This window comes from Malaya genurostris, chromosome 1 (genome assembly GCF_030247185.1).
Source record: "Malaya genurostris strain Urasoe2022 chromosome 1, Malgen_1.1, whole genome shotgun sequence".
In the NCBI taxonomy this organism is placed as follows: domain Eukaryota; kingdom Metazoa; phylum Arthropoda; class Insecta; order Diptera; family Culicidae; genus Malaya; species Malaya genurostris.
The window spans coordinates 26,011,868-26,037,952 of NC_080570.1; the positions used below are offsets into that span (position 1 = coordinate 26,011,868).

The window sequence follows — 26,085 nt, forward strand, 5'->3', positions numbered from 1 at the left end:
TGATGGTTTAACTCTCGCGATGGCAGTCTGCTCGCCTTGAAGGCCAACAAGCGAATGAAAGTTGCTACCTGAGCGTTTGAGGTTTTAACCACGCAGAAGGCGCTCTCTCCGTCGCTGCTGGTTGAAGGTTTAACTCCCACGACGTCTGCTCCCATCGAACGCACAAAAAGAAATGATCGATTTTCACCACGGATTCCCTTTTATACGCATTCAGTTGAAGATATGAGCCTGACTACCTCAAAATCGTCGTCCTTGCGCGAAAAACCCAAGCGAAAGTAAAGAGTTTTCCGCATTATTTTGAAATTTTGAGAAAACTTAATTTTTGAGTTGTTTGTGGTTATCTCACACTGATCAAAATATTATCCCAAATTCCTGATCATATTTTTGATGAAATGGTGAAAGAATTATGTTGCTACCATTAATACAAGTCGAGATATTCACGATTAAGTTCTGCCCATTCTTCCATATGGCTAATTTTGAAAAGGCACCCCATAGTAAAGTAAGTCGTATTCACGACAAAAAACAAAATATCTGCTGCTGTACAACAAATCGTTCGAGAAAAATGTTCTGAACAGTGCTTAATATCATAGTGAGTTCCACAATTTGGTCCTTCTGAAAGGTAAGGATGAATCCCGTACAGCATCCTGATAGTTTCTTTCAATGAAATGCAAAACCAAAATGAAATAATCGACATTAAAATTCTACATGCTGCTATTTTTATAGTAGTTAGGACCGCCCATTAGTGAAAAAGCTACAAACGAAATCACGTAAAAAGAAACCTCCTAACAAAAATTGGATCAATTTGAATTCTATCGCCACTGCGAGCAGATGTATTGTGTGTCGTTTGCAAAACTAGTTTCCCTACCAAACAGAGGGATTACGTCACAGCTGCTAGTCGTTTGCATTGGTGATAAAACAACGAAAAGGGGACAACGGTGGAGAGCATCATACAAAATCAGCCGTTCTAGTGGCTCTAAAAGTTTTCTAAAGAACTATTAGGACTTCTTCTCGCAAATCGAAGGTAAAAAACCTCAGTTTAGTACAAATCTAGAAATATTTGATTAGATTTGTGCACTTTTCGCTTTGTGAAATTCACAGTAGTCGAGATCAAGTGAAGCCTTTTTTGTTTTTGCGAAAAATGTGAAAAGGGGGAATGCTTGCATAATTCAGACAATTTTTCAACTAATTGATATTCGGAAGTGTTAAGTAACATGTCAGTTGTTTTCGTATTCACGACATCCAGTTATGTCTCTGACATTACCCACCCGCCTTTTTCCACCAATTTTAAGTAATTATTTGCGCCTCCTTCTGTGCGAAAAATGCTTGCATTGTGCGAATAAGATGGTTTTGACTTTCAAATAGAAGTCATATTTGATTCCAAATTAGGTATTTGATAAGGTAAACAAAGAATAAATTTTCCCCAAACAGTAAATACTGTGGGGTGCTACATTACTCCGAGATACTTAACAGCATGAAAGACACCATAGTTCCATCAATATATCTTTTAATGTGTTTGTGTTGGGAAAATCAAAATTTCGAAAATCGAGGCAGGTCGGACAAAAATCAGAAAACTCATTGAAGAAACGTTCACTGCTGATTTTTTCAAACGCGATTCTCACTGAGACTGATCTCACATAGCAAAAAAATCAGTTGTGAAAAGTTCACTAGCGAACATTCTTCTCGATGATTTTTAAGAAAAAAGTTGGCACATTGAATATATCTGATGATGATTCTCGAACAGAAGATTTCTGGGAAATTAAATCAGCTCGAACGATGTAGAACATTTAGCCCTCCGGGTCTATTTTCACTAGTCAATTTTTCAAGTACTTGCATAAAAGCGATCTATATGCGGAAGGCAATTAGTGTTCTTCTATAAAACAAACATCGTTGTCATGATTTTGTTATAACACTATACAAAACTGAACAAAGCACGCTGCGAGCGGAGCAAAGTTTGTGTTTTCTTCTTCTGCACCAGCACGTACCGACGCGTACCAGTTTTGCATCGTCATTTTGAGTGACGATTTAATGTTTTGATAACATACTCATCGCCCTATAATTTCGGAACCGGAAGTAGGATCTGGATGAAATTGCACAGTATATTTAAAGTCAATGAGAGTTTACATTTGTATTATGCTTCGTGAAAATTTGTTTAACCGTTGCTGAGAAAAAGAAGTGAGTTCCGTTTTTGAAGCTTTCCTTCATTATTGTCGGTGCTTTCGGAAGCGGAAACCGGGGACTAGTAGTCCCAAAGTAGATTACATTACGCGATTTTTTTTTTGGTTAACGGCCAATAAGCCATCTGTCAACTTCCACTTTCGAAAGAAATTACTATTATGACTTACTCTCAGCGAGTGCCGAGTCATTCGAAATTGCTCTTCAAAGTAAATGTTGATGGATGGCTTATTGGCCGTTATGAAAAAAAACCAGTGATATATTTACTAACTAACAAGATCTGCCAAATAGATGAATTTAACAGTAAGTTTTAGAAAAATGTGCACCACGTTTCGCTATCGCTTGCGAAAAAATACTTATGAAATTGAAAATTTTCAAATTTTCTGCCAAATAGATGAATTTAACAGTAAGTTTTAGAAAAATGTGCACCACGTTTCGCTATCGCTTGCGAAAAAATACTTATGAAATTGAAAATTTTCACTAATCGCGCTGTGGGATCTGGATCCACTTCTCGGGGACTTTTTAAAGAAAATTTTTGAAAAAGTCCTTTCATTTGCAATTTAGTTTGAAAAAATCGGTCCAAAACTTTCCGAGAAAATTTGCGCATTTTTTCATAAATTTGCACATATTTACTTGTAATTCCGGAACCGGAAGTTGGATCCAAATGAAATTAGGGAAAATTGTATGAGGCTATAATACCTTTTATTTGAGTCTACGTTTGTTAAAATCGGTTCAGCCATCTCTAAAAACGTAGTGACACACTTTTTTTCTTTTTTAGGTTCATATCATCCTGTAATTCCAGAACCGGAAGTCGGATCGGGATAAAATTTATACGCAGTCTCCGTCATTTGTTGATGGATTTATGGCCAATCGAGTCGGAGACATTTAACTGAAACATTTATAGCAACGTCGTTTCAGTAGTACACCATTTAAAAATCGGTTCGATTTGATCTATGTTTTCACGAGCCAATCTCAGCAGGCCATAATGATGTCATCTTTGTTTATTCCTCTAGCAAGGTCGCCGACTTTGATTGTTGTTTCACACCTCGCATTTTATCCAGTAGCAGTACTGCTTCATTATCTTTACGTTTCGTCTTAGACTCGTCAGTGTGTAACAATTTTTGTTGAACTGTTATGCCACCTGCAGCTTAATATGAACCGCTAGGCAAACGTAAAGTTATTGATATTTGCAATACACTTATAATTAGAGCAAATTCAGCAGTTAAAAGTTCTATACGAAAGATCTATAATAGAAGGGAAACTGGAACAAACGTGTCCCCAGCAAGCCGTTCTAGTTTTATTTATTCGACCAGTTGTTCTGCCAAATTTAAAACTGGTCTACGATGCCGTTCTATTTTTTGTATATTTGAAACACGAATGAAACATTGCTGGGGCTGCCAGTTTTTCTTGTTATAAAATCCAGATTAAAATTTTGTAACTGACATAAATTATGCATCTAGAACTAAAACACTCCTGAACATGCCCTTAGCACCGAAGTGCCAAGTCCTTCCGAAATGTTTTTACCCGGTTTTTGCATTCAAAGTTTTTTTTTGCTGTGGAATGCAGCATGGATCAGATCGGCCGTAACAATTAAGCGAATTTCTACGGAAACTATCTTTCCTGGTGAGCATGAAAAGGTCTTCCCTTGCACGTTTCGTGCTTGACACCGCTAGAGTTTCCGGGGAACATGTCAATCTACGGGAATAACAACACAACTATGTAACATCGTAGGCTTTGTCCGCTGCGGCAATCGACAAAAAGACATTGAATGCGAAAGCCGGATTAAAACATTGTTTTTTTTAAACAGGTAAATTATTATTTTTAATTCAAACCTTTTTTCCTTTTTTTATAAATATAAAAAATAGGTATAGAATTCGCACAAACTTTAGAAAAATTTCCGAGACCCGGAGAGCCGAATGTCACATACCAATCGATTCAGCTCGACGAACTGAGCAAATGTCCGTGTATGTGTATGTGTATGTGTGTGTGTGTGTGTGTGTGTGTGTGTGTGTGTGTGTGTGTGTGTGTGTGTGTGTGTGTGTGTGTGTGTGTGTGTGTGTGTGTGTGTGTGTGTGTGTGTGTGTGTTGTCAACTAAGAGGTCGAGATCTCAGAGATGGTTGGACCTATTTTGATCAAACTAGTCGCAAATTAATGGTCTCCCCGTCACCCTGAACGCTATTGAATGGTTTTGAGATCGGATATTTACTTTTCAAGTTATACGAAGTTTTATGTTAAAATTAAAGTATCTGTCACAATTGACCTTGGAAACAGAATATATTTTCAGACTTAGATTCCGCACGGTAATACCTATCCAACAAGCCATAGATTGTTAAAATCCGTCAATTTTTAACGGAGATATCGAAATTTTTGTGTAAGCGCCTTTTTCCCTATTCCAGCAATAGAAGTTTTGAGCGCTGTCTGGCAAAGAAATGCTTGGGAGCAACATAAAACACGATTTTTTATACTGTTACATACATTTGTTTCTAAGTACCAAAAAGACTGTGTACACCATGATATTTTGCCTCGGACCGTTTTTAGCACGGTTCGTTTTAGCAACATAATTGTTCGAATATGCCATATGTAAACCAGATGATGGCAGAATTTTCGAGTTGAAAGCAATTCCATAATTATATTGATTTAAAATACTTACAGCAATAAATGCTGGAAGAACATAACAGCCATATACCATTCGAATCAGTTCGTCGAGATCAGCAAAGGCGTGTGTGACAAATAATTTCACCTAATTTTTTTCGGAGATGACTCAACCGTTTTCTACAAACTCAGATTCATATGAAAAGTCGTATACTACCAAACAAGGTTCCTGAATTATGTTTGGTTTCGACCTCTGGTTCCGGAACTACAGGATGATATGTGAAACAAAATTAAAACTGTGTAAGTCATTTTTCTCGTAGATGGCTGAACCGATCTAAGATTCAAATGAAATCTAAGAATCATCTAAGATTCAAATGAAAAGTTTAAGGATTCTATAAAACATTTTGTTTTTCAGTCAGATCCAACTCCCGGTTTGCTGGATATAGGGTGATTAGTATAAAAATGTCTATTTCACATAAATTAATCAGGTTTGTCGGGTTAGTAGATTTTGATAGTCGATAACCAAATAAACTTATTTCATTTTTGGTTGTACACTGAGGTCTTTTTTATGCGGTTTTTTTACGCAACTTTTTTATGCGAATTTTCAGAGTTATGCGGTTTTTTTTATGCGAAGTTTCAGAGTTATGCGGTTTTTTTTATGCGAATTTTCAGAGTTATGCGGTTTACCCTTCTGCGGTCTTTTTTTTATGCGAAGTTTCAGAGTTATGCGGTTTTTTTATGCGAAGTTTCAGAGTTATGCGGTTTTTTTTATGCGAATTTTCAGAGTTATGCGGTTTTTTTTATGCGGTACGTAAATTCGCATAAAAAAAGACTTCAGTGTATTCAGTTTTCGTTTACGAAAGCACCCAAAAATTTAATTCGCTCTACGATTCCTCAAAGATGTCTAGATTGATTTTCAAACATTTTGAAACAAATGTAAACTATGCAGCTAATCAGGTGAATATGTCTGACTTCGGTTACACCGAATTTCGAATTCCGGTTCCAGTGTCGAATCGTTTCTCAAAGCTCAATCGTTTTCTCAACAAAAGCCAAATCGAATTTCAAATCAAATTAAAATAAATCCAATTTTATCCAATTCTGACTTCCGATTCTAGAATTGTAGGATGATGAATTTTTAATATTCAAAGCGATATAGAAAATGACAATCCCGAAAAGCTTTAAAGTTGGACTCAAAACTGTTGTTTTTTATTCGTCATATGGCCATACGAATCGGTTTGGGTTATGCTGGTTCCGGAATACCGGCTCTGGAAGTCCCTTAAATTACCCTAAACTCTGAAGTGGAAATTACTTCGACAGAGTAATGAGTGATTAAAATCTCAAATTGCCACTTAAAACGACGGACATTAGACTGAAACACCGAAGAATATTCATGCAAAAAACACATGCGGATTGATAAAACGAAATTAATCCACCTAGCAGTGAGATGATACCTTTTTTTTATCAATCCGCATGTGTTTTTTGCATGGATATTTTCAGGTGTTTTTTAGTTCTCATGACATTTTTTTAGTTATCGTCGTTTTAAAAGGCAAATTGAGATTTTAATCACTCATTACCCTGTAATGTCGAAGCTGCAAATCGGATCAAATTTGAATCTTAACGTGTGACATTCGATTGAACATTCCATGAGATGTCGAAGTAAGTTCCACTTTAGAGTTTTTCGTCATTATTTATGGTACTTCCAGAGCCGGTATTCAGAAATTCAGGTAATTCCAGAATCGGATAAAATTCACCAATTTTATATGGGACCTTAAGTCCTTTAATCAGAATTTTTGTTTTTGAAGTTAGATTTGGCCTTTTTGAGAAAATGATTGAGCTTTGAGAAACGATTCGATACTGAAACCGGAATTCTAAAATCGGTGTAGCCGAAATCAGTTAAATTCACCTGAGCAGTGTGTAGACATCTTTGAGAAATTGTAGTGCGAATTAAAATTTGGGGGTACATTCCGAATCCAAAAACGAATACCGCTCAAACTGAAATAAATTTATTTGGTAATCGACTATCCAAATCTGCAAACCCGATAAACCTGATTAATTTATGTGAAATGGACATTTTTATACTAATCACTCTGCATTTTCTAAACCAGAAGTCGGATCTGACTAAAAAGTAAGAGGTTTTATAGGATTTTAAGACCTCTCATTTGAATCATAGATGATTCTTAGATTTCATTTGAATCTTAGATCAATTCAGCCATCTACGAGAAAAATCAATTGCATTATTTTAATTTCGTTTCACATATCATCCTGTGGTTCCGCAATCAGAAGTCGGATCCAAACGTAATTCAGGAACCTTGTTTGGGAGTATACGACTTTTCATATGAATCTGAGTTTGTAGAAAACGGTTTAACCATCTCCGAGAAAATTGAGTAAAATTATTTGTCACACACGCATTTGCTGATCTCGACGAACTGAGTCGTATGGTATATGGAAGTCACGTTCTTCCAGCATTTATTGCTGTAAATAGTTTAAATCAATATAATTATGGAATTACTTCCAACTCGATAATGCTGGTATCATCTGGTTTACATATGCCATATTCGAATGATTATGTTGCCAAAAACGAACCGTGCTAAAATTGGTCCGAGGCAAATTGTCATAAAAAAGGATGCTGTACACAGTCTTTTTGGTACTTAGAAACAATTATATGTAACAGTATAAAAAATCGTGTTTCATGTTGCTCCCAAGCATTGCTTTTTCATACAGCGCTCAAAATTCCTTCTACTGGAATAAGGCTTACACAAAAATATCGATATCTCCGTTAAAAATGGACGGATTTTAATAATCTATGGCTTGTTGGATAGGTATTACAGAGCGAAATCTAAGTCTGGAAACATATTCTGTTTTCAATGTCAAATGTGACAGATACTGTCAAAAAACTGAAAATTTTGACATAAAACTTCGTATAACTCAAAAAGTAAACATCCGATCTCAAAACCATTCAATAGCGTTCTGGGTGACGGGAAGACCTTTCATTTGCGACTAGTTTGATCAAAATCGGTCCAGCCATCTCTGAGATCTCGACCTCTTAGTTGACAACACACATACAGACACACAAACATACACACACACAGACATTTGCTCAGTTCGTCGAGCTGAATCGATTGGTATATGACATTCGGCCCTCCGGGCCTCGGAAAAAATTTCGAAAGTTTGAGCGAATTCTATACCTAAAAAAAATATAAAAATAATATATATAAAAATAATATATAAAAAAAGGTAAAAAGGTATCATCTTAATGGTAGGTGGATGAAGCACGTTTTTGTACGGCTTTTGCAAGTTTTTTACCGTTTGCAAAGTCCGTGTCCAATTTTGCACTCTTTCAAAACGGATTTGTGCATTCAGCAGTTCATATTTTCGGATTGCGTTTTTGAGTGATGCTGTGGAAAAAAAAGAAGCGCCTTTATTTCTGAAAATTCGATCGGTTAGTGTTTACTTAGATTACAGAACTGTTTACTGTTTTTACAGATCAACAAAAAAAACGTTTGTAACTTTGTAATCAATTCAATTTTAGTTGAGCTGTTGAATTAAAAGGAAGATGTTGACCTCAATGTTTGAGGAAGAGTATGATTGAGATTCAACAGTTAGTTTTGGTAGAGTTCGACTACACAACTAATTTGCGATCGTTGTTTCGATTTCATATCTATCTGTAAGTACTTCGTTGGAAGCAGCAAGTAATAGCTTCACGGCATATTTCCCACTCACATCCCGGCCGTACTGCATAAATCGTGACTGTTCTTGTCTGATGCTATGACATGAAAAACCTACCGCCGGTGACTAATATGGTATTGGATATTTGCGACAATCAGGAGTTTGAGTGCAATTTCTCTGCCATACCGGGGCAGATAACCAGATCTGATTAGGGACCTTGTTGAAGCAAGCACAAAGCAAGATCGCTCGTTCGGAATGGCAAATTTGTGTTCATCATCTAACCGGTTCGTCCAGCATCACCGCATGAATGTTGCGCACCGATGCGGAAAGTTATATGGATCACCAGGAGAAATTGTGGTGCGTTCTTGGGTTTTTTTCCGGTAGAGACCTAGTTTCCACTGCTACGCCGGACGGCTCACTAACAGGTTCACTAACGTCAACAGGATCCAGCGTGAGCGTTCACTCTCGAAATTTCACTTATTACCGCGCGGAAATAACGATCGGCTGGCTGTCGATGGATGATGCACCGATGCAAAAAAAAATACGTCAGATATCAGAACCGGAAAGGAGGCGGTGAGGGGGAGGTCAAATTGGCATAGTCCGTGACGAGAGCTACAAATGATAGAAAGTAATTACTGGCTGGCGGACACGCGTCGTGCGGCACCCAATTTCGGTCCGTTAACGATTGTTTCGATTGGGACAATAAAAGTTAATTTATGCACCCGGGCTGCTTCGGGTACATGTCGCACTCGTCTGTCTCTCTTGGGCCGGGATCTTGGCGATGTGATGAAACGGACGGTCGCATTAGGATACTGCTCGAATACCGCGGAACCGCGAATGGCGGCGTTGGTTGTGGGCGGTTTCAGTTATTGATGTTTTCGGACGATGACGTAAGGACACAGAAAGCAGATGTTATCAAAGGATTTTTATTGGTTTCATATCGTAAGTTCGACAATTGTTTCTTTGTTATTTGATTTTCTTGTATAGATCGACAAGGGTTTGATTTTTGGCATGTTGAAACCATTTGGAAAGTTTTGATTTAATTATTGAATGAGAAATTTTGGATATCACAAAAAATGCGTCGCATTGTGGGTGGCTAAACGTACATAGCTCGTGACTCCAACTTAATTATATGGAATGTTACTATTAATTATAATTGACATTAGAATACTAGCTTTACTATTTAAAAAAATATTACTGATGGATGATCTTACGTGTCTCGTTCTCGGTTGCTATTGGCTCAACGTTAGTTGGTTAGGATGATAAATGGCTCTTAACAGTTCGGCTGAAAAGTTCGTATCGTTTAATAGAAACACACATTTTTTGCCAAAATTCGTTTTTATTATTCAACATAATTGCCATCAGAGGCGATACAGCGATTATAGCGATCTTCCAACTTTTCGATACCATTTTTGTAGTACGATTTGTCCTTTGCCTCAAAATAGGCCTCAGTTTCAGCGATTACCTCTTCATTGCTTCTAAATTTTTTACCAGCGAGCATTCTCTTGAGGTCTGAGAACAGGAAAAAGTCATTGGGGGCCAAATCTGGAGAATACGGTGGATGAGGGAGCAGTTCGAAGCCCAATTCGTTCAATTTCAGCATGGTTTTCATCGACTTGTGACACGGTGCATTGTCTTGATGAAACAAAACTTTTTTCTTCTTCAAATGAGGCCGTTTATTTTTAAATTTCGTTTTTTAAACGCTCTAATAACGCTATATAATAGTCACTGTTGATGGTTTTTCCCTTTTCAAGGTAGTCGATGAAAATTATACCATGCGAATCCCAAAATACAGACGCCATAACCTTACCGGCCGATTGTTGAGTCTTTCCACGCTTTGGGTTCGGTTCATCGCGTGCAGTCCACTCAGCTGACTGTCGATTAGACTCCGGAGTGAAGTGATGGAGCCATGTTTCGTCCATTGCTATATATCGACGAAAAAAATCGGTTTTATTTCGATATAACAGCTCCAAACACTGCTCAGAATCATCAATTCGTTGTTGTTTTTCATCGATTGTGAGCTCACGCGGCACCCATTTTGCACAAAGCTTTCTCATATCCAAATATTCGTGAATAATATGTCCAACACGTTCCTTTGATATCTTTAGGGTGTCAGCTATCTCGATCAATTTCACTTTACGGTCATTGAAAATCATTTTGTGGATTTTTTTTTCACGTTTTCATCGGTAACAGCCTCTTTTGGACGTCCACTGCGTTCATCGTCTTCGGTGCTCATATGACCAGTACGAAATTTTGCAAACCACTTACGAATTGTTGCTTCGCCCGGTGCAGAGTCTGGATAACACTCATGAAGCCATTTTTTGGTATCGGCGGCACTTTTTTTCATCAAAAAGTAGTGTTTCATCAACACACGAAATTCCTTTTTTCCATTTTTTTCACAATAACAAAAGTAGCTTCACTCAAAATGCAATATCTCACAAACTAATAGTCAGACAGCTGTCAAATTTATACACGTATCTTTTGAAGGTTGATACTAACTGAAAATGGTATGGATTTAATTCTAGTGGCGCCCTCTCATAGAAACGATACGAACTTTTCAGCCGATCTGTAACGCGGCGGGCAGATTTCCCCCCAGACGGTTGGCTATGTCTGCCAGCCATTTTAGCGGAATTCTGCCAAAATTCCGGCAAAAGTCTGGTAACAATGCATCAACCGTTTCCGGCAGAGAATTTCGCCTAGCGGATATTAACGGCTTTTCTGTCGGATTCTTGCCATAAAAGATTGGCAGAACCGTTTTGAATCGGTTCTACATTTTAAACGTCTTGGTTTTATTTTTTCAATAAAAGATACATATGAAAGGCAATAAGTTATTGCCCTTCATATATACTAATAATGGAAAATGTTATTGCCAATAACATTACTTTCTCACTACCAAACATACCCATATTTCAATCTCATTTACCTCGTCTCAAGATTCGTTTTTTGTACGTACATGCGAATATCAAATGAAATCGAATAAAAAAAAAAGAAAGAGGAGGGAAATAAACAAGACACGTACGGCGAGATAATGACGCAATTTCGCCTGGACAATTTTGACAGCAGCCGGAATGCAGCCAGCCATCTGACGGTTGCCAGAATTCCTCACAAGCGGGTATAGATCTTCTATACACGCTCTTTAAACATAACTCATGGTTTGAGTTGCGTTTACTCAAATTCATAAACTGGAACAATATGTCAAAATTTGAGTATGGATTTGAATAACATTTACTAAGGCCATGAGTTCTCTCGCATTTATTCATACATTAGAGTAAGCGTTGAGTTTACATTTGAGTAAAAAAAAATACTTCTAGCAGTTCAGTGCGTTTTCATTTTCGGAATATTGTTATCGAATTTAAGAATGCAACAATACGACGTTTTTCATTACCGTTTCTAGATCTGGCTTTTGAAATCATGAATTATCAATCATAGTTGTGTTCAATAGTAGTTTTGTGGTTTCAATTATGCTAAGTGAGAGATCCTACATAAGGATATCAAAATCGTTCAATTTTGACTCCCATGCGGTCAAATGGAGCGGTTTTCAATCACTTTTTTGCCCTGCCTATTTAAAAGAGAGAAGAATGATTTTAATTAGGGAATCCTTTTATATAAACATTAACGAAGAAGAATTATTTATTTTGAGTGCAAAAAACTCAAAGTTTGAGTTAAATTCACTTAAATTGTGAAAAAATATTTATTCCTTATTTTGAGTAAAATATACTCAAATTTTGACAGCTTCGTCCCTTACTAAAAAATGAGTAGATAGGTGGTTTCTCAAGTTCAAAGTACGTGCACATTTGAATGAATTTGAGTGGTGTGTCACTCAATTTTGAGTTATGTTCAATGAGAGTGTATAGAACTTCTAGCTGCTGAATTTGCTCTTACTGATTGTTCGTCATTGGTGATGGGCAATACGGCTCATTTCAATGAGCGGCTCTGAACCGAACGCTCTTTCGTAAGAGCCGGTTCAATTGAACGGCTCATTGGCTCTTTTTCAATAAACGTCAATGTGGAGAAGCGGTTCGAGAGAGTGAGTGTGAGAGCCACGGAAATGCATGAGCGGTATGGGCGATCTAAAATTGTGTTTCACAACTAGAGGTGTCCGTGTGCGAGGAAGCGGGATTTTGAAATAAATAAGTTGAAATTCCATTTGGAAAAATATCTATTTTTTTATTTTTATTATTTTTGACAGCTTCATTAGAAATGTATTTTTGACAGCTTCATTAGAAAACATCATCGTTTAACTAACAACATCAAATTTGGGCGTACACAGGCACACAGATTTTCCAAGTTGAAACACAGATTTTAAAATGGCAACTCTGCTTGAGAGCCGCAGTTCAATTTTGAAGAGCCGTGAGCGCTTGCCCATCACTATTCGTCATACAGGAAGAACTTGTTTCTATGAGTATATCGTAGAAATAATGACCAACTGCAGTACATCGGAATGTTATTTACCAGATCATTTTAGGTCAAAAGTAATGAAAAAAGGTTTCATCGTCGTTAAAAGGTGAGTGTCGTAAGTGCTCGCGAGTTCCTATCTCGAAGCCTCTTCGTGAATCTATGATGACATCTGGTCAGTGGAACGGCGTCGACTGGGGCTATCGTTTTCTGCATTAGTAGCCTAATAAGAGGGTGCGAATGGATTTGTATTTAATCACTCATTCGAAACGAAAAAAATACTGAAAACCATTAAAATTGGTCAAGTATTTCGGGTTGATGTCCTATTGCTGAAGTGTATTTAAGCCCCTTTATAAGGTATTCGATTGCCTTAATAATATGCAGGGTTGTAGTCCTTGTTTTGATGGAAACCGTCTGTAACATTCTTTGTATTATTACTAGAATAGCATTTTTCATCTCATCCCAAAATAATTGGACGTTTAAAGCAGAATGCGTTTTAGGTGTTTGGGTAATAATAATTTATCTATTCTCATTGTTAGTGTTTTATTTAGGTTTGTTTATATATCATTGTTTCATAGGCGAAGATGGATTTAATGAAAAGTTTCAGTCATTTAATATCTAGACATTTTACTGTTTCGCTCCTATCCAGTTAACTGAAAAAATTAGATTCAAATGAAAGGTCTTGTGGTCATACAAAATTCCTAAATATTAATTGGAATCGACTTCCGGTTCCGGAATTATGGGGTAAAATGTGCAAAAAATTGTGAAAATAAGTGCACCAACTTTTTTCGGAGAAGGCTGAACCGATTTTCACAAACTTAGATTCAAATGAAAGGTCTTGTGGTTTCATAAAAAATTCCTCAATATTGTTTGGATCCGATTCCCGGTTCCGGAGTTATGGGATAAAATGTGTAAACGATGAAAATATGTGTTTTAACTTTTCGCATAGATGGCGCTACCGATTCGCATAAACATAGGTTCAAATGAAAGGTCCTGCGGTCCCATATGGAATACCTGAATTTCACCCGGATCCGACTTTCGGATCCGGAAATATAGGGTAAAATGTGTTAAAAAATTTATACCATCACTGAAAAGGGCGAAAAACCGTAAAAAAGTTTCTCAATCGACCTCAAATTTTCTCCAATTGATAGTTTGTATCAGTAGACGGTCAAACAAACCGATTTCAGTTATTCTTCTAAAAATCGAAAAAAAAATTATTTTGAAGAATACCACAGTACTTTATATGATAGTATGACTGATATGAGAAAGGCATCAGATTTTTTTTCAAAAATGATTTGTCGGGCTTTTTCCACGGTTTTCGGTGTAATTATTATATTTCAACGGTCCGTTCAGCATTTTCAGTCAACCAGTGCGAACACGTTTGAACTTAGCAAACTACCGACAAATAGTGTTTCGAAGCACTTTTCAAACCATTGCTGCGTTGGCTCCGTTCTTTTTTACTCAAAAAGCGATAATAAATCAACATATGAAATTGTTTCAAATGCATTGTTTTGAGAATATCAAGACTAGCGTCACTTTTGAAGGTTGGTATTTATGAAAAAAATAATGCGGCAATATAATTGGCGACGCCATCTGTGTGTCAGTCTCGGGACTTTTTGATCCACGTGTTATCTATGAAACAGTAAATGTTCACCATGAGCCTTTCAATCATGATCAATACCTCGACGATATCTTTTGAACAAGCCAAAGATTTGAGAGATTAGTTTAGCCATCATCGAGAAAATTGGATGAATAGAGAAAAGTCTAACAATGTCTTGGCACACATGATCATCACCGAAATTCCTTAATGCAAGGTTCTGATATCTCGGAAAAGTGCATTTTATTGACGAAATTTGGTATAATATGTTGCTGAACCTGTCCGTAAACAACAAATATACCGAAATCAATACATATACTTTAACTTTTCGTTTGAGTGTTTGAACAGAATGATTTCACAAGGATAAACAAAACTATTAGTTAAACTAAACAAAACTATCACACTGAAGATGAATATAAATTGTATTCGAAATGTGCATATGTGATGTGACGTTTATTATACAAGATTTATAGTGTCGTGAGATACATAGTGAATTTGTATAGTGACGTGATATACTTATAACAGAATTAAATGGTAATATTTAAAAAAAATTATCCTAGTACATATACATTTCGCCGAGACGGTTACCGAGCACTCGGCTGTGCAAATCTCGGCAATTATTTCGCCGAGATTAAGCAATAAAATTTAAGTGTGTACGGTAGAATAATGAATTTCTAATTCGACGGAAACATTTCATTTGTCCACGAAATCCTATATCATTTTAAATTGTTTATCTACACGGAACCGCAAAAGAACCTAATTTTAAGAATCCAAGAAACCAAATCCAATTCCGACTCTAGGTAGTTTCCGTAAAGCACATGTAAAAATACCTTATGATGAGTTATATCTACTCAATGGTAAGTTATACTTACTCTACAGTTGAGTCGTATTGACTAAATTTTAGGTTAATATGGTTTACTTAATTTTAGCTTATTGAACGAAACTCTCGCTGTTGGGTGGTTTTGCTTTTTGTATTTTGACAACAATGGAAGGAACGAATTAAAGAAGAGATTCAAAAGGACTCAAAATTAAGTAAAAAGAAGTCAAATAATATATAGTTTTTATTTTCCGTGTACTCAACATCTGCGTCCTTGGGATGGATCACCGATCAGCAACGTTTCAACATTTTTTGATCTGATCTTTGTAAGAAACAAGAAAAAAAATCCCTTCAACAATAGTAATGATAGTGTTTGCAGTTGTAAGCCCTCCCCCATGTTGTCAGATTTTTTTTTCTCTGTACTCGCTCGGAAGTGCAAACAACCGAAGCAACCGTATACTGCACATTCCATAGAAACAGAAAGTAAACACGTACGCCTGGCACACTGAGTCGTGCAACGTTTCCAGTCCAAAAAAGTTTCCAAGCTTCACCAGGTGTCTGCCCAGATCCAACATTGCTCACAATGCTGGTCACTAGTTTTATGCATGAACTTTTGGGTGAAGTGAAATTGCCATCCCATATTCGATTTCCACCGAGCTGCATGGTTTCGATCCCCACATATCGTGCGTCACCCGGTGCCAACGAATTGGTAGTAAAATTTGGGCCCGCCAAGACAATCGAGTGACAATGCGTTGGAAGTCGTGGGGTTTCGGTGGTATTCAAAATCGAAAATTCTCCCAAATTGTAACGACGGTATTGTTGAGGGGTTTGGGGAGACGTGCAAACAATTACTGTTTAAAAGACCTCCGATGATAATTACCGGGTCGCAGTCGAAGTTTGGGTGTCGTGTCAATTCGGTCCAATCGGTCGTTACGTTCGTTTGAGCAGTTGAATATTTCCAGAACGGTTGAAAACAATGTTCTCCAAATACGAGAGAGTGATCCTTGCTGGCATTGTGGTGTGCTATCTGGTTCAATTAGTTCGATGCGATCAGCTGAACCAAGACCAAGATGTAGCAGGTCAGTGCAGAGTCTGTGAAGCGGAAAACTAATTGGTTGCAAACTTGGTTGTCGAGTGATTTGTGGTTGCAGGTTTTTGTTTTTGCATGAAGAGCCAAATGGACCGATCATGAATGATGAAGAAAATAGACCATGTGGAAAAGTTTGTTCATTATTTTAAGCTGATGTGGTTAGAAATTTATTATGTTTTTTAGAAAGTTGAGGACATAATTGAGTACATCGATCGCGAACCAGCGTCCGTTATTTCTGTTTACTTTTGAATTTATTGATACAACTATCTGCTTTCTGTTCTCATGACAACCGATCCAATGGGATCTTTCGAACTCGAAGTATCTGCTACGAATTCATAAGAAAAGTTTTCAAAATTGATTGCTAAATTGTAATGTTTCACAAGGCTTACAAAATCTGTTTTTAATGGAAACAATATTTGATAATTTGTGCTACAAAACTGATTTCAACTCGTATTTCATGGCAAGTTTTGTGGGTTCATTTAAATCAGAGTGTATAGGAAAAAGGTTGACAGCTGTTCCATTACACGCTTAGAAAAAGTTACTCAGAGTTTGAGTACTAGTTACTTATTTTCAAATGATACATTAAAACGTCAAAAATTGAGTATTTATCATCAATGATATCGAGTAACTCCTACTCTAAATTTGAGTTTAACGCAATAACTCGTTTTTTTGTTACTATTCGCAAGATCAGTCTAAAAGTTGTAATAACCATTTGTAGCAACAGGTTGTATATTTTGTTAGTGAGATCGCGTATTTCGAGGGTGAGTCGCTCAACACAAACGGTGTTGTGTCTACAAAAACCGGAATGATAAACTCCGTGTTGTGTTTTAGAATGGAACCGAATAAACTCAAATGTCATTTATGAGGAATAAGTGTATGATTGGTGCCTGAGCATAACTGACATGTATGTTAATTTGCGATCGACACACTACTCCAAGTAACCACCACTTGATATAGTATTGAGTTAAATTACTTAATATTTTAATACAATACACTCAGAAAAGGAACAATTTTTCTTGCAAATTTGGTATATGTGAAATAAAATTTCTCTCAAAATTTGTGTGATAGTTACTCTATTTTTTGTACATGTACAAATAAAGTATTACTCAGGAAATGAGTAGATTTTACCTAAATATCGTTTCCAGTGGAAGAACTCAAATTTGAGTAACTTCGGAGTTACTCTAAATTAGAGTTGTTCCACTTTTTCTATAGATGAGTGAGATCTTACTCATTTTTGAGTAACTATTTTTAAGCGTGTAGATTTTTTATCGTGACGTCACAAATGAACAAAAATTCATCCTTGACAGTTCAGCGGTACTGTTTACAAACAAGCTTAAACAAAAATCGCAGAACACATTTCAAACAATCATCTTTCACTTTGCAACTAGTGACTTTCATTTAATAAATCTCCAAAACAAACCGTATCCAATCGTGAACAAATGTTTTAAAACTCTATTTAGACGATATGGACCGTAAATGCTCTCATCCAATTTTTCAACAAACAAACAAAAAAATCTCTGTTTACAAACAGTACTGTTAAACTGTCAAAATGTGTTCATCCGATTGAGGTTAGCAGTGACGGTAAAAAACCTAATTAGAAGAATCATGTTTTGAATGTGTCGTTCAAAATCTAATAAAAAACTTACGGAATCGCCAACATTTCTCGATGAACATTAGAATAGGTACCAAGTACAAATGACAGCAAACAATTTCACTTCCAATTATTGCGGCATATTTTAGAAATTTTCAAATAAATTCTTCACTGCACGTCGAAAGTTGATGGTTTTAGTCATTATTGTTTGTAAGATGTTAGATGGAAGGATTCCCAATAGGACTGTAATAATCGAAAGATAAACTAAGCAAAGAGAAACTGTCATTGGCTCTAGGGTTCTGTTCTAATGTTCGTCTTCATTGCGATTGTTTTTTTTAATTTTTGCCAATATTACGAATGAGGTATCGTCGCTCTCCTAATACACTCAGACATGTTTTCACTTTTCGTTAGTTTTTTTTTAATTATTTATGAATAATCAGTACCAAATTCAGACTTTTCGGCGTTGATATGGCAACATAGCTGCGTGATTGTTGTAGTTAGGCTTTTGCATGTCTTTTTGTCCAACTTTTAGGTTATTTATCGGCTGTTTTATCTAGTGTATTCTAGACAATTTAATCTTGAATCTTTTTAATTAGCTTGAAACTGTAGTTGATTCGAGGACTGCTTTCGAAAGTACTTCATTCAATTGTGTTTGGTATAAAATCGGTACATGTTTTGGGTGATTTACGGGAAAATTGTTTGAACCAAATGAATCACAAGAGTTTATTCTCATAATATTTGGTTTAGCTGTCAATGTTTATGCCAAGTCATCCCCGTAGAAGAATTGACAGTTTTAAAAACCGAGCAACCGATTGATGAAATCGGGTTCCCAAAAACTAACCTATTAATTTCACTGCTATATTGTGTAACGGTACAGACGTAAACATTACTAATGGGCTATTGCAAATTCTCCTTGTTTAATATCTCTCTAAATCGATTATAAAAATGTTCGTTAATTATCTAGTACTGAGCCCTAAATGAAAATTTCCTGTACCATTCTACACAAATGGATAGAAAGTAAACGTGAAAATTTATTAATAATAACCATGGTAATAAACAGAAGAGAAGGTAAACAAAGAGAATCTGTCATATGTTAGACGAATTTCTACTAAAACTAAGGTGGAATAATCGGAGGATTTGCCACGAGGATGTGATCCCTAAAATTCCCGTTCTCATTTTTGTGAAGGCAAATTTGTTGGGTTCATTTGATTGGTGATTGGTTCTTTTGGCTTAACTTTGACTCTCTTTGCAGGACTCTGATTATAATAATGACTCTACTGAAAAGTAGTAATTCATGACATAATAGACAATCTCATTCGATCGTCCCACGACGTATGAGTCTAAACGCAACTGGTTATAATCCTCTAGTGAAGTTCATAGTGCATCAATATTATTTACACTTCAATGCGATATATGAATTATTTAAAATTTTACGAAATATCACTACCATATAATCTTTCAGTCTCAAACCCATTGATTCCGAAGTATACATTATTTACTTGAAAAGTATTTAGGAAAAAGTATTCCGTTGTTGTTGAGCTTCGATAGTGCAAACAAGAAAATTCATTCATTTCTGCTAAAGCACGTGGTAAAAATCAAGACAACAAAGTATGTATGATATAACATGGTTTAATTAATTAATGACAGTTCAACTGACCCCACATTATCAGATCCGAATGGATTCCGAATCAATTCCGAATCGGCGAGAAATTTTCATTCGGAATTTCATGTGGAAATCATAATGAATTCCGAATCAATTCCAACTCCAGTGCAACAACCGATTCCGAATGAATTTCGCCTACAACCGGTTGATTCGGAAATCAGTCGGAATTGAGTGAGAAGATGCGGACTGAATTGTCAATTTGTCTTCTTCTTCTTCTTTCCCGATTTTGCACGTTTTCGTGCTGACTTTCAGTTTATTTTTAAATGAAAACATTACATAACTGTTTATACACATTGAAATCTTCATGTTTTTCGGATGTACAGAACTAGTAAATAACCAGTTCTTCTTAGAATTCCAACATAAACTGTTGAAATTCGCTGGAAATTAACAAAACGGCCTACCTTAGTCAGCATCATCCATTCCTCTAGCTGGAGTGTAATGAAATGAGCGAATATTCAATGACATTTATAATGTCACTGTCAATCAGGTTGATCGAGCAGCCAACTCAGGCGAAAATTCTAGCACTGAACCGATCGAGCACTGAAAAATCATGCAGTCGAGTAAGAATTCCGTATACGCATTCCGTCATTTCGATAATGTGGGACGTTGCTCGGAATCTGTGTTTCACAGATTTTGATTTTTCTGCACAGATTTTAAAAAGAACACAGATTTTAACAAATTTCTGAAAATGATCACAGATTTTCACAGATTCTTGAATAAATCACAGATTTTCACAGATTTTTGGAAATCGAGCACAGTTTAGCACCAAAAAGGTACAGTCGTGTTGGTAGTGAGACCTTTTTTTTTGCTCACTAAATTGAATTCGATCTGCTGAAATGGTACGGAAAATGAGTAGTCAAATTGATTTTGAATTGCTATTGGGGTACAGAAAACGGTCACAGATTATGACAGACTGGTTTTGGGTTTGATCACAGATTTTTGAAAAAATGACCTGGCATCTCTGTGTCCAGCAGAACAATTGAAGCCAAACACGAGAAAAAGTCCCAAGTGCCAACGACAGTTTCTCTTTGTTTACTTTCTCTTTCGATTGTTACGGTCCTATAGTCAATCCCTCTTTCTAACTCTTTACATAGAAGAACGACTGAACCCATCGGCTTTTGATCTGTAGTTAAGATATTATTGAAAAATACATGGAATGGCCGTAATAATTGAAAGAGTAAGTAAACAAAAAGAAACTGTCATTTACACTTGGGACCTTTTCTAATGTTCATCGAAAATGGATTCCGAGCCACGTGATTGTTTCTTAAGTGATATTATGGTTTCATTGAATGAAATCGATTTTTTTCCGGATTCAACATTCGGTTCTAGAGTTATAAGCTGAAGGTTTACTAAGCTCTTTAAATTCGTAAGTAATGCTAGCTGGTGACCAGTCAAATTTTTTTCGATTGTACCGACCCTTGGTTTCCGTTTCCGAAATGATCAGAATTTGGAATTGGCATTTTCATCAATTTCTTATATAGACGTTAATGAGAAAGGTATCATTAATCCACTAGGTGGATTAAAACAGAACCTATCTTCCGAATAGGTTTACTGATAAAATATTTTGATTTTGCATTTCGCCAAGCGGACAGAGCTAACTCTAGCCCAATAATGACTGATTTCTGGAATTAAGAGTTTAATATAATTATCTGGAAATTTTCAGAGGTTTGCAGCAAATCTAACAATTTTGAATGTTCAAAAACATTGTGCCCTCTTTCCGCTGGGTTGTACATCGTTTTGTTTATATCACTCGATAAGTCGTGTGACTGAAACACAGATAGCGTTATCATTGTCAAATCAGTATGACTTTTATGACGCGCCGACTTTCAAACGTGTGAAATTTTATGATGTCTCGATTATTCAGAAAAACAAAGAGACAGCCATTCAAGTGTCATTCTCAAAACAATGGTTTCTATGCAATTTCATGTGTTAATTGCTCGTTATTTATTGGTTTCAAAAGTGTTATGAGGACTCTCCTTGATCGAAAAAAAAATTGTTATTGGCTAGCTAAATTTAAATATGGTCGTACAAACACTGATCTTGGTGAATGTTCTGATCGTCCAATTGAGGTCGTTACTTCAGAAAACATCAAAAAAAGTCCACAAATTGGTTATATCTATTCGGAAATTTCAATAGTGTGAGATAGTTGGGGTCATGAAGTTTTCAGAAGGCAGTATGTTTTCTAATATTCATGAACATTTGACCATGAGAAAGCACTTTTCAAAGTGAAAAGCAAAGTCTTGGCATTACATTCCTTTCGTGGAATTTGGCCTTTCTGTTTCAACAAACTTCGCAGCCGATTCGTAGTGTACAGAATCATTGCATGGCTAGTACTATGGATCCTACTGACACTAAGAATCCTTCCAGGTCGGGGCTCGAACATACGACAACTGGCTTGTAAGACCAGCGTTGAACCGCCAACCCGGGGCAAGTTTCAAAGTGAAAGCCACGTTTATTCACAGTCGATCAAAAACAGCAACTTGTCGATGATTCGGGATAGTGTTTAGTTATGTTTACAAGTAATAAATCAGATTTTTTTGGGTCGATATGTGACAATGGATGATACATGGATCCATCACTTCACTCCAGAATCAAAATGTTGATCATTTGAGTTGACTGCAGCCAGTGAATCGCGTCAGCTGATAAAATTATGACTTCAATATTTTGGGATGCAAATGGTATAATCTTTGTCGACTATCTTGAGAAAGGAAAAACAATCAATAACGAATACTACCAACCGTTGTTGGATCGTTTGAATGTAAAAATCAAGGAAAACAGGACCTCATATGCCGAAGAAAAAAAACCACTGTTTGGTCAACACAATACACCGATTTACTAGTCGATGGCAACGATGGTTAGATTGAACGAATTACATTTCGAATTGCTTCCTCATCCACCGTATAGTCCAGATCTGGCCTCCCAGTGACTACTGACTATTCGTTGATCTCATCGGAATGCTCTCCGGTACGAAATTGAGCTCAATGAGTAATTGCTGAATGTAAAATCTATCTATTTTGAGGAAAAAGACAAATTCTTTCTTAAGTATCGTGAAGTTAGAGAAGTGTTGCTCTTGAAGGAAAATTACATTGATTTTAGTAAAAAAAATTCACATTCGCGTGTCATAAAAACAAATCTTTGAAAGTCAATTGGAGGTTAGATTTATCGTCAATATATTGTGTTTGAGATAACAATCGTCAGCTGAGATCATCAAATAGATGATGACACTGAGGTAACCCATAGGCAGCAAAAGAGTAAAAAAAACAAAAATCTCAAATCAGCATCTGATGGCACAGTAGAAGTGAAGATAGATATTAGGTTTTGTTACCGTCACTGCTAACCTCAATCGGATGAACACATTTTGACAGTTCAGCAGTACTGTTTGTTAACATAAATTTCTTTTGTTTGTTTATTGACAAATTGGATCAGACCATTTACGGTTCGTAGTGCCCAAATAAAGTTTTAAAACATTTGTTCACGATTGAATACGGTTTGTTTTTGATATTTATGAAATAAAAGTGACTAGTTGCAAAGTGTAAAGATGGTTGTTTTAGATGTGCTCTTCGATTTTGTTTAAGTTTGTTTGTAAACAGTACCGCTGAACTGTCAAGGATGAATACTTGTTCATTTGTGTCGTCACGGTAAAAAACCTAATGTGATGTGGTGTGTGTTGTTTTTCTGTTGGATGTGTTTCTCCATAGAGATAGGACTACAAGTAAATGTCGTGGCGGCCAAGTAAATCGAAGCATGTTTGGTTCTTCTAGTCAATTGGCCTGTCTCTTCAGGTGTTTTTATATGCAGGGTAGTTTAATTGGTATAAAAATTCTCTGCGGTAACATTTTCGCGGTTTAAATTACATGGTTGCATTCGCATGTCATTTTTTCCAATCTGTTTTTCCTGTTAGATAGTGATCAAATAAAAAAAAGTGTTTTTCTTAGTTCATCACGCGTCTTATTGAGCGATGTGTTAACGGTCAAAATTGAATTGAAAATATAACAAATTGTCATTTTTACTCTTCAAGAATAACCAGGTTTTTTTCTTCAAATTCATATTGATCTTTTGTGTTGCTCTAGAAGAGGAGTGAAGTGGAAGACGCATTGTGAAATTGAAAAGATGAAAAAAGATTTGTTTAAGAGTTGAAAGCAAGAAATCTCGGCATAATAAATATTTTTACTTAATATTTAAAATTTACCTGACTAAGTCAGAACGAAATTTACCTTACTAAGTCAGAATCTCAAACTCTGTTTCAATCGGTCGATCTATTAATGGTCTTTCTTGCACAAAAATACTATAAATAAAATGAACGAATGGAAGAAACATGAATGTATTTGAGTTTATGAAAATTAGTTCAGTAATTTTTAGTTATGTGATTGGTCAATTTTGATGGCAATTTCCGTAGTTCCCAAAACAAAACCTAATCAAACTAATCAGTTGTCATTCTGAAGCGAAAGCATGTTTTAAAATTTGTGTAATTTAAGCATATAATAATAATACAGATAATTGAGAAGCCATGATATATTATTTTAATTGACGGAACCTAACTATCACGCAACATAATTTTGCGAACATTCTTTCCACACTGTTCTTGTGTTTCTTACAGAAGGAAGAACCTTTGGTCATCACTTCCTGAAACGAATCAGCTTCGCCATCATTCCCACGGCTTTCGTAGTAGGCGTCATTACCACGCTTCTATCGGCACTGACAGTAGTTTCCATGAACAGTTTGGGCGTTGGGGTAAGTTTATCATTCGACTTGTTAACGTGTCCATCAATAATTAACCCCTATATGTTCCGTAGGTTGTTCTTCTAGTACTTGCAGTTTCGCAAATATTAGCACGAACACTTCCAGGCGCCAGCCAGCCTCAGCCGGTCGCATATAGCGCTCCCGTACCCGGACCGGTTCCGATTGTCTACCACAGGGACTGGTGAAAACCGTATCCATCGGGCGTTAACTAATCATAAGTTAATTTATTCTTCATTTATCATATTTTAATTTATTACCTCCATCAACATAACCGATCACGACTGAGCTGTGAGCTGTGAGCTCCGGAAAAATAAAAATAATAAAATAAATCATTGTTCGTTCGAGAGTATGACTTTCCCTGGTTCAGGGTTCACCGAAACAAAGAAATAAATTTTGCTTTCAATTAATTTTAGAGTTGAATTTTATTTACCTACCTAAATTAAAATGCATACCGCGCATACACTGTTGCAAATCCCGTCCCGTGTCCCGTTCAGCTGGTCGTGAATTCGTAACCGATCACGACAACGATTCGTGGCTACAGCATGTCATGCTACATTGTCCAGAGCCAGGGAAGAGTATCCGTTCCGGACGGACAGAATCCATACCCGTGTCGCCAGTGGCAGTAGGTCGAATGCTTATTGATGTGATTTAGTCGTCAAACCTGGCGTACGATCACTTTCTACGTATAAGTCGATAACGTACTAATTGCACTGTTAATCGAAACGATCGATCTGTATCTAAGCTGGATTGAAAAGCAGATTTCTTCTGCAGTTTTCTTTGCAATGAATGACGGTAGAGAAAAGTGCCCAAGGAATGTCGTACAGCAAGTTCCGACATTGGTCCAAATAGGGACTTCAAGCAGTGAGGGAACCTGATGTCGAATCTGGAACAAACGTGTCATTTGCTGGACTGATCTGGGAAGACAGGTGGTTTTTCGGAATAGATGCAAAAATAATTGGTATAAAGACGATAAAATTAAGTTTCACTGAATTAGTCGCATTTAGTGGGTGCTCAAAATTGCATGCAATCAGTCAAGGTCAATGAGCCTATGCCAAAAAAATGCACGTTCCTCAACTCAAAGGGTGGTGCATTTCACTTTCTATGAGTGCTGCACTTGATGAGCTGCAAATGGGACAGATTACACGAACTACGTCACCGGTGATGCTAGGCCACGGAATGCCATTTCTTGCGCTGGATATAAGATGAGAAATTAGCATTAAAATTATACCAATTTCAGACGTGCGAACCTGCGCCACTGCTATCAGTTGTTGTGGTTTTGTTTACATTATGCTTCGTCGAGAAAGAAAAAAACTTGGGATACGAAGGAAGTTGCTGCTATTTTTCGAGAGATCTTTATTTGGATCGGTTGGAAAAGGCACTTTCAATGAGACTACTGTATAAAATATATACGTAGTTATGGCACAGACTAACAGACAGGACACTCAAATTAGATTCTTCAATCATTTTAACGGTCATTTCGAATATTCCTTTATTTGGGACAGTACTCACATGTGTCATGATGGCGCCACGTTACTCTATCAAAAACATCCTGTCTGTCATCTAGACTTTGTTTATTATTTTCATTTACCAACAGAGTTGCCATTCATACAGAATTACCTGTAATGTATTGATTTGTATACGTCCATGCGAATTTCATGCAGGATACAGATTTAATACATATTGCCAAAACTATACACATAATTGTGCCTACTTCTCATCCTCCAACGCAATATTAAATCGAACCCGTTTTGTTACAATATT

At 36.5% G+C, this 26,085-nt stretch overlaps 1 protein-coding gene across 1 annotated transcript; it reads left to right on the forward strand.

The window, feature by feature from the left end:
- Positions 1 to 16,168: 16,168 nt before the first annotated feature.
- On the forward strand, positions 16,169 to 24,605 carry LOC131432791 (protein apnoia-like). Its single transcript, XM_058599344.1, has 3 exons — positions 16,169 to 16,319; positions 24,182 to 24,315; positions 24,378 to 24,605. The coding sequence occupies exons 1-3, from the start codon at positions 16,217 to 16,219 to the stop codon at positions 24,507 to 24,509; spliced, it is 369 nt and encodes a 122-aa protein (XP_058455327.1). The 5' UTR covers positions 16,169 to 16,216; the 3' UTR covers positions 24,510 to 24,605.
- The last annotated feature ends 1,480 nt before the right edge of the window (positions 24,606 to 26,085 follow it).

Coding starts and splice junctions, on each gene's coding strand:
- LOC131432791 (XM_058599344.1), top strand. CDS start 16,217: ATGTTCTCCAAATACGAGAGAGTGATCCTTGCTGGCATTGTGGTGTGC. Junction 16,320..24,181: donor CCAAGACCAAGATGTAGCAG/GTCAGTGCAGAG, acceptor TGTTTCTTACAG/AAGGAAGAACCTTTGGTCAT. Junction 24,316..24,377: donor TGAACAGTTTGGGCGTTGGG/GTAAGTTTATCA, acceptor TATGTTCCGTAG/GTTGTTCTTCTAGTACTTGC.